The sequence below is a fragment of the Dromiciops gliroides genome, chromosome 4, assembly GCF_019393635.1.
Source record: "Dromiciops gliroides isolate mDroGli1 chromosome 4, mDroGli1.pri, whole genome shotgun sequence".
NCBI classification, from domain to species: Eukaryota; Metazoa; Chordata; class Mammalia; order Microbiotheria; family Microbiotheriidae; genus Dromiciops; species Dromiciops gliroides.
In genome coordinates this window covers 11,484,172-11,500,059 of record NC_057864.1, presented here as the reverse complement: position 1 = coordinate 11,500,059, position 15,888 = coordinate 11,484,172, and the positions used below count along the sequence as shown (strand labels likewise).

At 45.2% G+C, this 15,888-nt stretch overlaps 1 protein-coding gene across 1 annotated transcript in view; it reads left to right on the top strand.

Moving 5' to 3' along the window:
* IL12RB2 (interleukin 12 receptor subunit beta 2) overlaps positions 1 to 15,386 on the top strand; it is a 93,137-nt gene extending 77,751 nt beyond the window's left edge. The window contains exons 13-16 of the mRNA XM_044005181.1: positions 1,991 to 2,128; positions 7,712 to 7,799; positions 8,169 to 8,268; positions 13,483 to 15,386. Coding sequence (XP_043861116.1) covers positions 1,991 to 2,128; positions 7,712 to 7,799; positions 8,169 to 8,268; positions 13,483 to 14,010 — 854 coding nt within the window. The 3' untranslated portion in view covers positions 14,011 to 15,386. The remainder of the gene's footprint in view (positions 1 to 1,990; positions 2,129 to 7,711; positions 7,800 to 8,168; positions 8,269 to 13,482) is intronic.
* Positions 15,387 to 15,888: the final 502 nt, after the last annotated feature.

Genomic DNA, 15,888 nt, shown 5'->3' with positions numbered 1-15,888 from the left:
GGATATAGAGCACTGGCCCTGGAGTCAGGAGTACGTACCTAAATTCAAATCCGGCCTCAGACACTTAACACTTACTAGCTGTGTGACCCTGGGCAAGTCACTTAACCCCAATTGCCTCACTAAAAAAAAAAAAAAAAGAAGAAGAAGAAGGAATCCCAAATCAAAGGAATGTCCATCCATTGTGGAATGGCTAAACAAGTTGTAGTATTTGATGCTGATGGAATATTATTGTGCTTTAAGAAATTATAAGCAGAATGAAAGACTTGTATGAATTGATGTATAGTGAAGTGAGCAGAACCAAGAGAATGTGGTGCACAGTGACAGAAATATTGTTTGATAAAGAACTGTGAAAGACTTAACTATTCTCAACAATACAATGATCCAAGACAATCCCAAAAGACTATTGATGAAGCATACCATCCACCTCCAAAGAAAGAACTGATATTGATGGAACACAGACTGAAACAGGCTATTTTCACTTTCTTTCATTTTTTTCTTTTATTCAAGTTTTCCTGTACAAAATGATTAATATGGTAATAATGTTTTATATAACTGCACATGTATAACCCACATCTGATTATTTACACCCTCAGGGAGGGGGGAGGGGAGGGAGGGGAGGAGGGATAGAATGTGGAACTCAAAACTATAAATAAAAATGTTGATTGTTTTTGTTAAAAAGAAGGAATCCTAGATCTCTTCCCAAAATCTGACTCTGCAATCCTGACCCACATCCCAGACCGGCATATCTTGCTAGACTTCTTCCTCTCCCCTTCAGTTAAGCTCCAGACCACAGAGCCCGCCCTTGGCTATCACCACCTCCAGATGCACCCATCTAGCACACCCTTGCCCAAGCTCCCCACAGCCAGGATCCTGTGAGCCATTTTTAAAATCTTTAACTCAACACACTGTCGTACTCCCTTCCCTTCCGGGACAGGACCACTCATCTCCTCCTCACAGCAGTGAAAAGCTGGTTGGACAAGCCTGATCTTGAGAAAGCTAGGTCAGCTTAGCCGGGTTGGCTCCCATGTGGTATGATGGAAGGAGTCTCAGCCAAGGAGGCAAACACTCAGGGCACGAGGCTGGTCTGCTGCTCACAGGCACAGGTCAGCCTTTCTCCAGACGTAGGCCCCTTGAGGACTAGAGCCGCTCCTTTGTTATGTGTGTCTACACAGCCTGGTACTTAAACTAAACCACAGGTTCTGACTCTTTTTGTGGTGTCTGCACCCTTGGGCAGTCCAGGAAAGCCTGTGCACTCCTTCTCAGAATCATGTTTTTAAAGGCATACAATACATTATATGGAAACAGGCAAGATACAATCCTGGCCCACTCAAAAACCAAAGTGAGTTGGCCCCACTCTTGAGCACTTGGAAGGTCATCGGAGGAGTTATTGCTCCCCCTCCCCCCACCTCCCATCAGTATTTCTTTGCAGGGGGAAAAACAGCCTTTGAGCATTTCTCTTAAAATATCCTTGGCTGTACATAACATCAGGGAACAGGAAAAGCCTAAGGAAAGTGAGTTTAGATTTGAGGCTGCTGTTAACATGACCCATGGAAGGTTCCTACCATTTTGTTGAATGGCTTCACACCAATGGAAATAGTAGGACCATTGTGTTTTAAAAAATTCTTTCCCTTTGAAAGAGTACAGTGAGATGGAGAGAAAGAGATATAGATGGATAGAAAGATGGCTAGAGATAAATGGAGAGACAGAGAGATGGCTAGATTAGATGGATGGATGGATGGAGAGATGGTTGGATAGACGGAGAGATGGAGACAAATAGATGGTTAGATGTTTGGATGGATGGATGGTTGGATGGATGGATAGGATGTGCTGTGCTGCCCTATTTCTGACTAGATAAGGCAAAAAAGGTTCGCCTTTGCCCATGGAAGGGAGCCTAGTTTGTGGTGGGGCATAGGAAAGGGAGGGAAGTCCCACGTTCTAATTTAAACATTCCAGCCTTTCCTCTTTTCTCTGTCCTCATCCTTCCTTTCAGAAATTCCTTATGAAGCAGCAAACACTTCGAGTCTGATCAGAGGCCTCCGGTCCAGAGTCACTTACATGTTGTGGATGACAGCCTCGACGGCAGCAGGAGAGGGCCCCCCCGGAAATGAGAGGGAGCTTTTCCTGGAAGGTAAGATCCACGCTCAAGGAGAAAGCCTGCAGATCTCCTCCATGGGCATGTCATCCTGAGGAAGGAGCCCAGAGAGGCCCAGCCTCCTCGCTCTGCCATCATCCCACAGACCCCTGTGCTCCCTGGCTCCTGCTGACCCACCACGCCCTCCATCCTTGACAGTCAGTGTCCGAGAGCCTCTCAAGGTTCCTTTCTCCTTACTTATCTCATTTCACCTTCACAAGGTAGGTCCCGTTCTTCCACCCCACACAGGAGTTAAGTGACTCCCCTGAGACCACCCATGGAGTTAATGGGAGAGCCTGGGAACCTAATCAAGGCACCTGCTCTTCCTACTGCACCATCCTCCCTCACCAGCAGGCTAATTCGTTTCTTTGGCCCCACCTGTGATTTTACCAAGATGGAGAACACCTGGGCTTAAAACTCCTTCCATGGCTACAGACCAGGGCACTCTCCACTCCTAGGCTCAGCCCGCATGCTTCGTTTGGTCAGCGATGGTCAGTGGCGGAGGCAGGCCTTGAACCTGGGTTCTGCTGGCTCCCAAACTAGCCACCTAGCCACCATCAAATAAGATAACATATGTAAAGCAATCACAGCCTAGTTGTGCATTGTTGTTTTTGTCCATTTTGTCATTACTAATCCATACTGCTTTGTTAGCAGAAAGTAAAACTCTTATAGACTCATGGATTTCTTTTTTCTTTTTCTTTTTTTGCGGGGCAATGAGGGTCAAGTGACTTGCCTAGGGTCACACAGCTAGTAAGTGTCAAGTGTCTGAGGTCGGATTTTAACTCAGGTCCTCCTGACTCCAGGGCCAATGCTCTTTCCGCTGCGCCACCTGCTGCCTCATGGATTTTTTTTGCCCCAGAAGGGATAGTAAGAGGTGACTACACCAGCCCCTTATGCTTACACATTCCCTTTCCCCTTTAGCGTGTCAGCTCCTCAAGGGCCTGGCTGTCTTTTGCCTCTCTTTGTGTCTTCAGGGCTTAGCACAGGGCCTGGTGCACAGTAGGTGCTTGGTAAGTGCATGGTGACTAAGAAGCTGAGGTGCACAGAGACTTCGCAACTTGCCCAAGGCCACACAACTAGTTAGTAGGAGAGTGAGGACAGGAACCCCATCCTAAATGGTGTCTCCTGACACCATCAACTCAATAAACATTATTTAAGCACCTACTGTGTGCCAGGTACCATACTTTTTTATAGGAAAAGAGGCAAAAGGCAGTCCCTGTGGTCACGGAGCTTACAATCTAATGGTGGGGGCAACACGCAAGCAAAGAGAGAGAGAATGTGCAAGCACTTGCGTGCTACATTCAGGATAAAGAGGAAATAAGAAACAGAGGGAAGGTGCCACTTCCTCTGTGGAGGGAGAGCATAGGTTGGTGTCTAGAACTCAGAGTCAGAAGAGACCCGAGTTCAAGTCCTTGCTCCAATCCTTCCTGACTTGTGTGGTGCTGGGCAAGTCTCTCCACCTCTGAGAGCCGCCCGATCTCCTTCCCTTGCAGGTCTGTTGGGACAAAAGCATTTTGTAAACTTTTTAGCGCGATGGCTGTGAGTTATTATCAGAATAAGAACCTGAGCTTCCCTAGGAGGAAGAGTAGCCGAGGAGATGTTGGCCAGACATCCCTGAGTAATAGCTGCAGCTCACCTGTAAGGACTTGGCTTTTACACAGAGCCTTTCACTCTTTATTTCCCAGCCAGCGTCCAAGGCAGGAGTTACTGGTGGTGTCATTATTATTATTCCCATTTTATAGATAAGGAAACTAAGAGAAGTCATCAGAAAGCAAGGAAACAAGGATAATACTGTCATCTGAGGGTCATGTTTTCAATCCGTGTATTCACAAATGAATTAATGAAAAAAGGCATTTATTAAGCACTTGCTGTGTTCTGAGCACTATGCTAAGCCTTGGGGATACATACAAAGTTTGAGACAGTTTTTGCTCTCCAGGAGCTCCCACCGTGATTGGGGAGGTGACACATAAGGCAAAGCTCATTTGGAAATTATATAATTTATATAATATAAATATGTATAACATAATATATAAATAAATATGGGTGTGTGATATATAGATATATAATATATAGAACACAAATTTTATATAATTATATTAAATTATATTTAAAAAGCATTGGTGGGCACCCACTAGCTGTACACTAGGGTGCTTCCTTCTCATGAGAAGGAAATAAAAGAGCCTTTGTCACATAAAAAAAATAAAATAAAAAGCATTGGCTCTCAAGTCAGGGGACCTGGGTTCATATCCTTTGTATCTATTTGTGTGTGTATTTATAGCCTTGGGTATGGTCTTCCTCCCTTCTTCCTTTCCTTCCTTCCTTCCTTCCTCCCTTCTTCCTTTCCTTCCTTCCTCCCTCCCTCCCTTTCTTCCTTCCTTCCCCTGTCTTGTTCTTGTGACATGGGTTTTTCAACCCAAATTCAAAACTTTTTATTTATCCCTTGGTAGAGTAGCCATCCCCTCCTTTCTGCCCTCCCTGTATAGATTTCCAACAAAGGGGTCGTTTTTTTTTCAGCATCTGCTCGTTATTTATGTCCATGGTAAAATCTGAGCAATGCAGTCTGCTCAGCCACCCTAGGGGTCCACACTGCCTGGTAATGTGGCTTCCTTCATTTGCTTAAAACAAGTTGTTCTAGCTTTTCATTGGGAGGTTAATTGGGGTGACAGTTTCTCAGAATTAGCCCATCCCTCCAAGTTACCCCCTCCTTTGGAGAGCAGGCAGAGGTAGCTTGGTGAGGGATGACAGTATCATGGACCTAGAGCTGGTGGTTTTCTGGTCAAATCCACAAACTCCGAGTTCGTGCTCAGTAAGTGCTAAACGCAGAAAGACAGTGCCCTCCTGCAGGGAGCTTACATTCTGGTGGGGAAAGACAGAAGTAAAAAGGAAAGCGGGGAGAGTCTGGAATGAAGACATGGCGGGCTTGGGAGTTCTTCTCAGAATAGAGGCTCTGGGAGGAACCATCCAGTCACAAGAAGGAGCCACAGGAATGGAAAAGCACTACCAGTGTGAGCAGCCGGGGAAGAAGGAACTTCCAGAGAAAGGAGGCTTCTGGGGCCTGGTAGGGACAGCCTAGAGGCACAGCTTGGAGAAGACCGAAGACTCACGCGCTAGATGAACACTTATTGCCTGACCAAGTTCACCCAGGTGGTTAGGCCTCAGGCAGGATTTCATCCCAGGTTCTCCGCTCACAAGCGCAGGAGTGAGGGAGTCCTAGGCTGGAATCCTGGTTGTGGGATCCACTGACTAGGTGTGTGATTCTGAACAAGTCTGGGTCCCAGTTTTCCTATCTATAAAATGGGCATAATGATCGAGGGGAGGCTAAATCTGGACAATGTACATGATGGGAAATTCTAAAAAATTGTTCACCATGGATAATTTTACAGTCTCCTCAACTGCAAAATGGAGATGATAACAGCACCTGCCTCGCAGGGTCGTTGTGGAGATCAGATGAGATAATGTTTGGCAAAGGCACCTTAGCAAGGTGCCTGGCACATAGCAAGCGCTATATAAAAGGCTTACATCCACACTCTCCCAGTTGTCAGGCACTAGGAAGCAGAGACGGTGGCTGGCCAGCAGAGAGTGGCAGTAGTCAGAGCCAGGATCGTTTTTTTTTATCAGAAAGTACAGGGTCACTTTCAGAGAACCAAGTTAGAGCTACCACTTCATCCTCTATTGAAAAAAACCTTCTTTAGCAGTCCTATACAGCCTCTACCATGAAAACCCTCAATGCCTTGCTCTTAAAGACCTGTCCAATCTGGATCCTCCCAGGTTTCCAGTCTTATTTCCCATTTTTTTTCTCTGTGGGAGCTCAGTGACCCATTTACCACGCTTTTCCTATATGTGGCATCCCTCAGCCTGCCTCTGGGCTTGAGCTGGAGGGATCTCCCTCATCTGAAGTGCCCTCCCCTTTTTCTTTCTACTGGAAGAATCCCTAGCATCCCTCAAAGCACCTCTGTGGTTCCCCTTTCTCCCCGTGACTTCCTGACTGTTCTTTCTTTTATTTTCATTTTCTCTCTCTCAGAATCACTTGGTATAATTTCTACTTTGTCTATGTCATAGCCCCAGGAGAACATAAACTCCTTGAGCTACTTGCTTTTGTATTGATTTCCATTGTCCAGATGCATAATAGGTCCCTGATAAGTACTCATTGGGTTGAATTGAGCCTGCACTGTCATCTCACTCAGTTTAATAAATTTTCGTGGGACTCCTGGTGATCTGTCTTCATGGGATTCAGAAGCAGGAAGGTTTTCAGTTTATAGATGATAAACCAAAGCAGGGCGGAGTTATGGGGCTTGCCTTTGGTCGTGTAGCTAGTTCCATGTTCATTCCCCATTTATTGAGAGTGCTGTGTGCCAAGGCTGGAGAGATGTTTGAGAAAACAGAGCCCTGCAGAGATTCATCATTTAGTCCTGTCCTGGAATAGAAAGAGGGGTCCAAGTAGAGGCTGGGTGACAACATATACACAGAAGAGAGATTCTTTCTTGTTATGTGCTTGCCTGAGTCCTTTCCACTTCTCACATTTTGTCACTGAGCATTAGATTTTGAGTCAAAGGACTGGGGGTTTCCAATCCCTGCTCTGTGTATTACCTGGGTGACTCTGGATGAATCACTTCACTCAACTGAGCCTCGGCTCTTCTTCTGCCAAATGAGGAGTTTAGGCTTGAAGATTCCTAAGACTGCTCTCTATAATTTCTCTGTACCATGAACCAAACTGCACCTGTTAGAGCAGGGGTTCTTAGCCTTCTCAGTATCGTGGACCCCTCCAGCTGCAGTCTGGCCCCCTTCTCAGAACCATGTCTTTCAATGCATAAAAAAATACAGAGGATTGTAAAGGAAGCCAGCTATATTGATAGACGGTCTGTAGAATGGAAAACTGTGAGCATGTGCAATCTGGCAGTTAGTCAAATAAGTGAACATTTTCAAAGTAAGTGATAATTCCAGATATCTGTAACAACTGTAATGGGATACAAAAATGTCTGTGATTTCTAGGAATGACAAAGTCACAGGTTCTGATAGTTAGACTGTGGTTTGTTGAATAATTCATAATTGAAGGAAAGGCTAGATTTCAGTTAGGGGCTGGGGAAAAGAAAATTATTTGTTTCCCAGCTAAGCCCAGGTTCAGAACCCTTGCAGTATGACACCGTTACAACCAGGTCTCCTCACTCCCAATCCAATATTAGTTCTCCTCCTCCCCCACTCCCTTGAGGCTCATCCTGGGGCTAGATTGCTGTACTTTCCCTTAGGACTTGTGACTCATTTGGGGGGCCAGCTTTAGTGGTATATGTTGAACCCAGAGGTGGTCACTTCCACTTCCCAACATGCTCAGCCAAGTCTTGGGGGCAGGGATGGATGGACAGGATACCTAGGAAAGAAGAAAGGAAACGCGGGCATTTATTAAGTGCCTACTATGTGCCAGGCACTGTGCTGGTGGCTTTACATTTATGGTCTCGTTTGATCCTCTCACCAACCCTGGGAGGTAGGAGCTGTTATATAGGAAACTGAGGCAGGGGTGAAGGGACTTGTGCAGAGTGTTCAAATCTTCCTCTGAAGGCGACTGAAGCCAGCTCGCTAATGTTTCAGATGCTCCGAATTGGACTGTTTTCGTGGTGCTGATTGTGGTGGTCTTCGTGACGGTGGCGATTCTGGCCGTGCCTCGCATTCGAGCAAAGTAAGTTGACTGCTCAGTCTCACGGTGACAGCAGGGAGCGAGCTAGCTCTGACCACAGCGTCACAGCAGTGACCAGATTTTTGTCCTGGGCTTCGACCCCGGCCTCAAGGTGCCGTGTGGAAGCCCCAGGTCAGACACCGCAGGGCACGGCTCTCCTGACGCACTTACAGCCTGGGCAGAAGTGCACAAACCCAGCTTCTGAGAGGATCCAGCCTTCTGGCCTCCAATACGAAAGCTTCCCGGCATCCACAAAAGCACTGACAATTGTGTCAAGCATATTTGTAACAGCAAAGCCTGCCGTGTCAGCGAAACGGAAATCCCGGGCCGGGGGGACGCGCATGGGCTTTTAATTGGTTGCTTTCATTGCAGAGTGATGTCCATCATCTCTGCCCTACAACCCCAGTGGTTTAATGAAGAGATTCCAGACCCGGCAAACAGCTTATGGGCCAAGAAATATTCCATCATGGAGGTAAGTGCTGGATCACCTGAGCCAACTCCCCTCATCTTACAGAAGGGGAAACTGAGGCTGAGGGAGAAAAGTCAGTATTGCAGTGTCATTTGTGAACCTGAAAATCCATCTTCTCGTAGCATAGCCTGTGTTCTTCCCGGATCTGAAGCCAGTAGGAACAGGTGAATTTTCTGGACCAGATACTCAGAGACTAAATGAAGATTGATTAGAGGCAGAGCAGAAGACAGAGAGCTGTCAGACCTAGAGACAAGAAGAACTGGGTTCACATCTTAGACCGTGATGACACTTACTCTCTGTGTGACCCTGGGCAAGTCACTTAACCTCCATGGGCCTCAGTTTCTTTGTCTCGAAATGTCTATAGAACCTTTTATTTATGATCCTAGAACCCCAATCTGCTGGCCTTGATATTCGGAAGCCTTTCTTTTTTCTCTCTTGGTCCCCCACACCCATCCTTCCATATATGTGTGTAGACATAGTCAGATGAGCTGTTGCTCAGCTAAATGCTTATGGATTGATGCACTTTCAAGGCCAAGAGTGAAATGACCTTAGGCTGCTCTCAAATTCCAGGCTGCTGGCCAGCCTGCATGACAGGTCTTTAAACATGTATAATCAAATTATTACACATGTATAACCGATACTGGATTGCTTACTGTATCAGGGGAGGAAATGGGGGATGGAGGGATGGAGGAATAGAATTTGGACCTCAACACCTTTTTTAAGTATTAAAATTGTTTTAACATGTAATTGGGGGGAAATAAAGTATTATTTTTAGAAAACAACATGAAGGGGCAGCTAGGTGGCACAGTAGATAGAGCACCAGCCCTGGAGTCAGGAGTACCTGAGTTCAGATCCGGCCTCAGACACTTAACACTTACTAGCTGTGTGACCCTGGGCAAGTCACTTAACCCCAATTGCCTCACTTTAAAAAAAAAAGAAAAAGAAAAGGAAAACAACATGAACAGTCAAGCAAAACAATTCCCATTTTGGCCATGTCCAAAAATATAAATATAAATACACACACACATATATATGTGTGTATGTATATGTATATGTATATACACACACATGAACATATATACTTATATACATACATATGTATGTGTGGTGAATAAAATTATATGGGGTCACCCTATAATTGCCCCAAGTGTTAGGGAATTTAGCTGGGATTATATATTTGTTACTTAGAAATTAGAGGCTACTGAATCAGTTTGGGGGCATTAAGCATTATTAAAGTATATTAAATATTAATAAAAAGATAGAACACATGGCTCAGAGAATTAAGAAGCCCTACATACCTAGAATAGAGGAAGAAGCAAGAGCAGCCAAGAGAGAGCAAGAGGCCCCTCTCCAGGGTTTTTAACCTGTCTCAGGTAGAGGTGGGTCACTCCACCTTGATCCAAGCTAATTGGCTGGTAATATTCAAGTCCATTGATTGACATGACTTGGAGGTGGTCTTAAGTTAGTTAACTTCCTTTAGTTAGGAAGGTCGATTTACATTTCCTTTGAAATTCTCCTGACTCTGGGCTGGCCCTGCAAAACCAGCATGTGTGTGTGTGTGTGTGTGTGTGTGTGTGTGTGTGTATGTGTGTGTGTGTAGTCTCTGAGTCCCCAAAACCCTGTTATTTTCTCACATATGTATCTATTTCTCGTTCTTCACTCTGAGTTCTTCACTATTCTACCAGGAGGTGGGTAGCATATGTCACTGTCAGTCTTCAGAAATCATGGCTAGTCATTACCACAGAGTTCCTAAGTCTTTCACTATTGTTGTTATTGTATAAGTTGCTGGGTCCACTCACTTCACTGCATCAGTTCATCCAAATCATCTTAGATTTCTCTAAAAACACCCCCTTCATCATTTCTTTTTTTTTTTTTTAGTGAGGCAATTGGGGTTAAGTGACTTGCCCAGGGTCACACAGCTAGTGAGTGTTGTGTCTGAGGCCGGATTTGAACTCAGGTCCTCCTGACTCCAGGGCCGGTTCTCTATCCACTGCGCCACCTAGCTGCCCCCCCTTCATCATTTCTTATACCACAATAGTATTCAATCAAGCACATTTATAGATCATAACTTGTTCAGCCCTTCCCCAACTGATAGGCACCCCCTCACTTTCCAATTCTTTGCCACCACAAAAAAAGTTGCTATAAAGTTGTGTACATTTTCAGGGTTTTTTGCTTAGAACTCCTCCCTTAACGTACCCTTCCCCGTATTCCCCCTTCTCCCCTTTCTAAAGTTTTCTTGTTTAGTGGAATATATTTCTATATCCCACTGTGTATATATGTTCTTCCTTCCTTTGACCAGTTCAGATGAAAGCATTTGTGTAGACTTCTGCTTGCCTGATTATGTGGGATATATTTTCCTAACCTTCTTCCCCCCCCTTACCTAATACCTGGTGTATTGCTCTTCTCCTCCCTTTCTTTTCTTTATTTAAGATCATCAAAATATAATAAAACCACTCCTGGGCCTTCTAACTAGACCCCCTCTTTGGCCCCTGATGAAAAGGTTCAGAGTATAGTAGAATATAAATAACATATCTATTGTTAGTCTCTTATGATTGCTCAGCCATGTTTGTCTTTTTTGTTTTTCTTGTCTCTTGAGTTTGCACTTCAAAAGTTTTCGGCAGCTCTGGACTTTTTATCAGGCATACTTGGAAGCTCCCTATTTCATTTCACTTTTTCCCCTGAAAGATTATACTTAGTTTTGCTGAGGAAGTTATTCTTGGTTTTCCATGTGTGTTTGTGTATCTTTGCTCTGTGCTCTTTTGTAGTGGTGGGTGTTTGCTGTATTTTTTCTTTGACCCAGGAGCTCTGGATTTTGGCCATAACATTCCTGGAAATTTCTATTTGGGGGGTTATTTCAGGAGGTGACTAGTGGCTTCTTTGCATTTTCACTTTGTCCTCTGGTTCTAAGGAGCATGGGCAGTTTTAAGATTTCTTGAAATGTGCCTTAGGTTCTTTAAGGATCAAGAATTTCAAGTAACCCAGTGATTCTTATATTATCTGTCCTAGATCTGGTTTCTAGGTCAGTTGTTTTTGCTATGAAACTTTACATTTCTTCATTTCCAATTTTTAAAAAATTTCATTCTTAAAAAATTTGTTCTATCCCCTTAAAAACAATGTGATTGCCTCATCTCTTCCAGGAATTCTAGCTGAATTTGTGCCCAAGCTGTATTTTTCTTTGAAGCTTTTCTTAGAGCTGGGTTTGTGTCTTGAGCATCTCTTTCACCATAATAGCTTTTTACAGTGAGATTTTTTTGTTTACTGACTCTTTCAGCCTATTTCCTGGCTTCAGACTTTGTCAGGGCCAGGCTCTGTACACTTCTATAGGGAATGCCTGGGCTGCTACTGTTGCTACTTTCTTTGTGGAATTGTGCTGTGTTTATTCTAGAATGTCAGGGACAGCTCATACTGGGGACTGTGAGCTTTCAGAGCTCCCAAAATGGTAGGGTCCAGGACAGAATCTGTTTTCTCCCTGAACCCCATCCCAGGCTGAAATCTTCAAGTTCCTGAGCTGAACTGGGGTCTGAGCAACATATCTCTGGACTTGCCCTGGTTGGAGCTCCAGTAGACTGATACTGGACTCTGCCACCGGGAGCCAGATGGAGAGCCCTGCTGGTTCACAGGGACAGAACCGTAGGCTTTCCTTTCATCTGGGATTCCTATCCTGGTCATTCTTCTGCAGACATCAGACTAGGTTGGAAGCTGGAACTGACCCACCCCTGGAGTCTGGGCCACAGAGCTGCCACTGGCTTCTGAACTTCCTCCTTGCTAGGGTCCATGACTGCTCCTCACCCTGAAGCACCGCCCCTTGGCACAGGTCCCGTCCTCAGTCCGCCCTGGATCTGTGACTCAGAACTGGGTTGTGAGCAACTGAACTGCCAGTTGGTCCCTGTTCCTGGATCCTACACAGGTTTAGGATCTAGGTGCGCTCCCCGCTCTGTAATTTTTCTCATGTCATTTCTCTCCTGGCCAGACCCAGTCCCCAAACATCTCCCTCTGCCCATGCTAACCTGGGCCAGAAACATGACTCACTGAGATTGGGAAGACAGTTTATCTAAGCCCCCAACCCTGTCCTTAGGTAACTTACATGTAGGCTCTGGGCCTGTCTCATAAATGCAATTGATTAAATTTTTAAAAAGCAATTGATAGTATTCCATATGTGGGTCAGGACATGCCTACAATAAAGCGCCACCTATGGGGAAGGGTTGTAAGACAATGAAAAGTGAGTCCAGAGAAATCACCCAGTCCACCCTAAGAGGGATCCAGTTGAAAGACGCCCTACCCCCACAGCTTCCTGGGGAATCAGAATTCTAAAGATGGAAAGGACATCAGATGCTGGCTGGCCGGCCAACGTTACTGATGGGGAAACTGAGGCCAAGCAACTTGTCCAAACTCATAAGTGGCAGGATTACCGTGGAAATTCCATCTCTAGACTGCTGGTGTCCTTTCCAGTGTGATGCCCTCTGTGGGAGTTCTCATCCTCTCCTTGTGCCTGAGCTGGGGAAATCAGTGACTGATACCAAGCTCTTTTATCCTAAAGAAACATCCCTGGAGAACTCAGTTTTTGTTTTCTGTTTTGTTTTGTTTTGTTTTTTGGCGAGGCAATTGGGGTTAAGTGACTTGCCCAAGGTCACACAGCTAGTAAATGTTAAGTGTCTGAGGCCGGATTTGAACTCACGTCCTCCTGACTCCAGGGCCGGTGCTCTATCCACTGTGCTACCTAGCAGCCCCGAGAACTCAGTTTTTAAAAAAGCTAGCCGTCTGAGCAGGGCTTCCTCCTTTTTCTGGCAGAGATGGGTGGCTACAAGTAATACTGAGTATCAGTCAACGGGAGTTGATAAGTTGGTTGGCTTTGATGATCAGCTTTTTCCTTCCTTCCTTTTTTATTCTTTGTGGTGTGGGATGGCTCATTGGGATGAGGGAAGGGAGATAACTCAGAGTTCATGTTAAAAACATTTTTGGGGTGGCTAGGTGGTGCAGTGGATAAAGCAGCGGCCCTGGATTCAGGAGTACCTGAGCTCAAATCCAGCCTCAGACACTTGACACTAGCTGTGTGACCCTGGGAAAGTCACTTAACCCCCATTGCCCTGCAAAAAAATAAAATAAAATGCAGGAGGAGATACACATTAAAAAAAAAAAAAACATTTTTAGGAGAAAAAAACCTCTGTGTGTGTGTGTGTGTGTGTGTGTGTATCTCACACTCTTCCCTCCTTCCATCAGGATGAAATGCAGCTCCATTTTGATAGTCTCTCAAGCAAATGGACCAGTTCTGAAGAACCTGAAACTCTTGAAATCAAAGAAGTAATCCAAAAAGCAGCCCCTGCCCTTCGGGAGACACATCCCTCTCATTGGCCAAGAAACCAAGAGTTCCCTGAGCCAAACAGAGAAGGCTGGATTCTGGCTCCAAAATCCCCCGACACTGGAGCAGAGTACAGCATCTCCCACCCCTCAACACCAGGATCACGCCGGGCTGAGGAAGGACAAGTGGCTGATCTGTACAGGGCCATGGGATCTGGGGGCCCAAAGGCAGAAGACCCAGCCAAACACCTTAGGGACATCCCCGTGGACTACCTGCCTGCCAGCCTGGACTACCTGCCTGCTGTGGCTGCGGACGACGCCCTAGAAGGGAGTGAGCTGCAAGGTCTCCCGTTCTCCATCTTCCCGAAGGGCTCGTTTCACCCACTCATCTGTGGAGAGAGGCTGACCCTGGATAGAGTGAAGTTTGACTCTGGGCCCGTTGCTCACTAACTGGCCACACTCCAAGGGCTTTCCCGGATGCTGCCATTGTAATTTCCATCCCATGACCTGGTTAGCTTGAACAGAGCAGAAGTTTGTCCCTCTCTCCCAGAAGGACTGTCCCACACCCACACCAAAGCAGGGGCTTTTCCCCACCTGGGTACCAGCCAGCCAGCTCAAGTAGTCAAGGAGTCAGTCACGTTTACCTTCAGAGGTTGCATCCCATTCTGATTTTTTACTAGAATGTAAGCCTCTTGAGGGCAGGGACATTGCTCATTTTTGTGCCCATAGCACCCTGAGACTTAATAAGCAAAGATTTTTCTGGCTTGACTTCTTTCACAAAAAGCTTTAGGAGAAACAACTAAATCTACTTGGTTCTGGAAATAACAGTTGTTCATCCATTGGGAGACTAGAAAAAAGAACTATTTTATAGGAATGTAATGAATAAATACTGCACTGAGCATGGGGGATATGAAGAATTCTGAGAAATGGGGGCAGGTTTGGAGGAACTGCTGCAGAATGAAGGGAGTGGTAACGTACCCAGTTACTATCGTGCTGAAGAAAGATGGACGAGAAGCTGAATTCTGAGAAGTCCTAGAGAAGAGACAACAATATCCATCTCCTCGCTCAGAGCAAAGAGGTGGGGGACTACAGGGATGCAATACTGTATTTTCTGAAGAAGACATTTTTGCTTAATCCTTTTTCTTTGTTATAAGGGAAAAGAAAGATAATTTGGAGAAGGGCAATATTTCAGGGGCTCAGGGGAAGGGATTTTTTAAACGCTGGATAATTTTTTAAGTAAAAAAATGTTACCCCACATTCATTTGGTGAAAATCTTAGGGGCTTTAAAATGTGTTTGCTTACTTGTCCCTGAATCTGGTATTCTGCTTCTTCTCCAGAAAGTTCACTCAAAGTGGAAAACTTTGTGGGGTTTTCCAGAATTAGGCTGAGCCAGCTAATGCCCTAGCTGTCACCCTCCAAAGAGGTATTTTTGAAGCAAAGGTTTTGCTTTGAAAACCAGTTTGGTTGGGAGCAGAAGCCACTCCTTCCTGACTGTGTTCATCCAATTTAGACGCTGGCTAGAGAATGCATCTCATCAGCCCCACCCAGCCTGAGAATCCAAAAACATCTTACCTCTCTATATCAGCTCACAGTTTACAAAGAACAGTGTCATGGGGTCCCCACAACCTGAGTTCAAATCTTACCTTAGACACTGACTATGTGACCCTGGGCAAGTCTTTGAACCTTTCTGTACCTTAGTTTACTCATCTGTAAAATTAGGTGGTTGGATTTGATGGCCTTCTGACTCTAAGCCTTAAATTGCTTTTTACTCCCCAATTTTGTTTTTAATCATTGGGATAGTTCTTTGTCTTCTTATTCCCAAGCTTATTTGCACAGTTTCAAGCATATAATAGACACTTAATAAATGCTTATTAACTGGGCAATTAATACCTTTCATTTATATAGCACTTTAAAGTTTGCAAAATACTGTATGTTATCTCGTTTAATAGGTAATGGGGGGAGGTCGATACATTCAGAAGCTAAAATCATGAGAAAAAGTTATCAATGAAAATAAGATATATAATTTTGTGGGGTAAATTCGAGGTCAGAATTGGGGGTGGGAATCAGTTGCCATGTCCTGGCTTGGCTCCTGACTTGTGGTCCTGAGGTTCGAGACTCTGTCTACACAGCAACAGTTGGTAAAATTCCTAGACATGGGGGCTGATCATTTTAATAGCAGCGAGAGGGTCCACTGAACCCATACCAGAGAGTTAGCAGAGCCAGCAGGCATCTCCAGCACATCCCGGGCACACGGGGCCATTTTGCCTGGGGGGAGAGGGGAGAATGGGAAGACAATAAAATGGCGCCAAGCACAACTGTGAAAAGGGC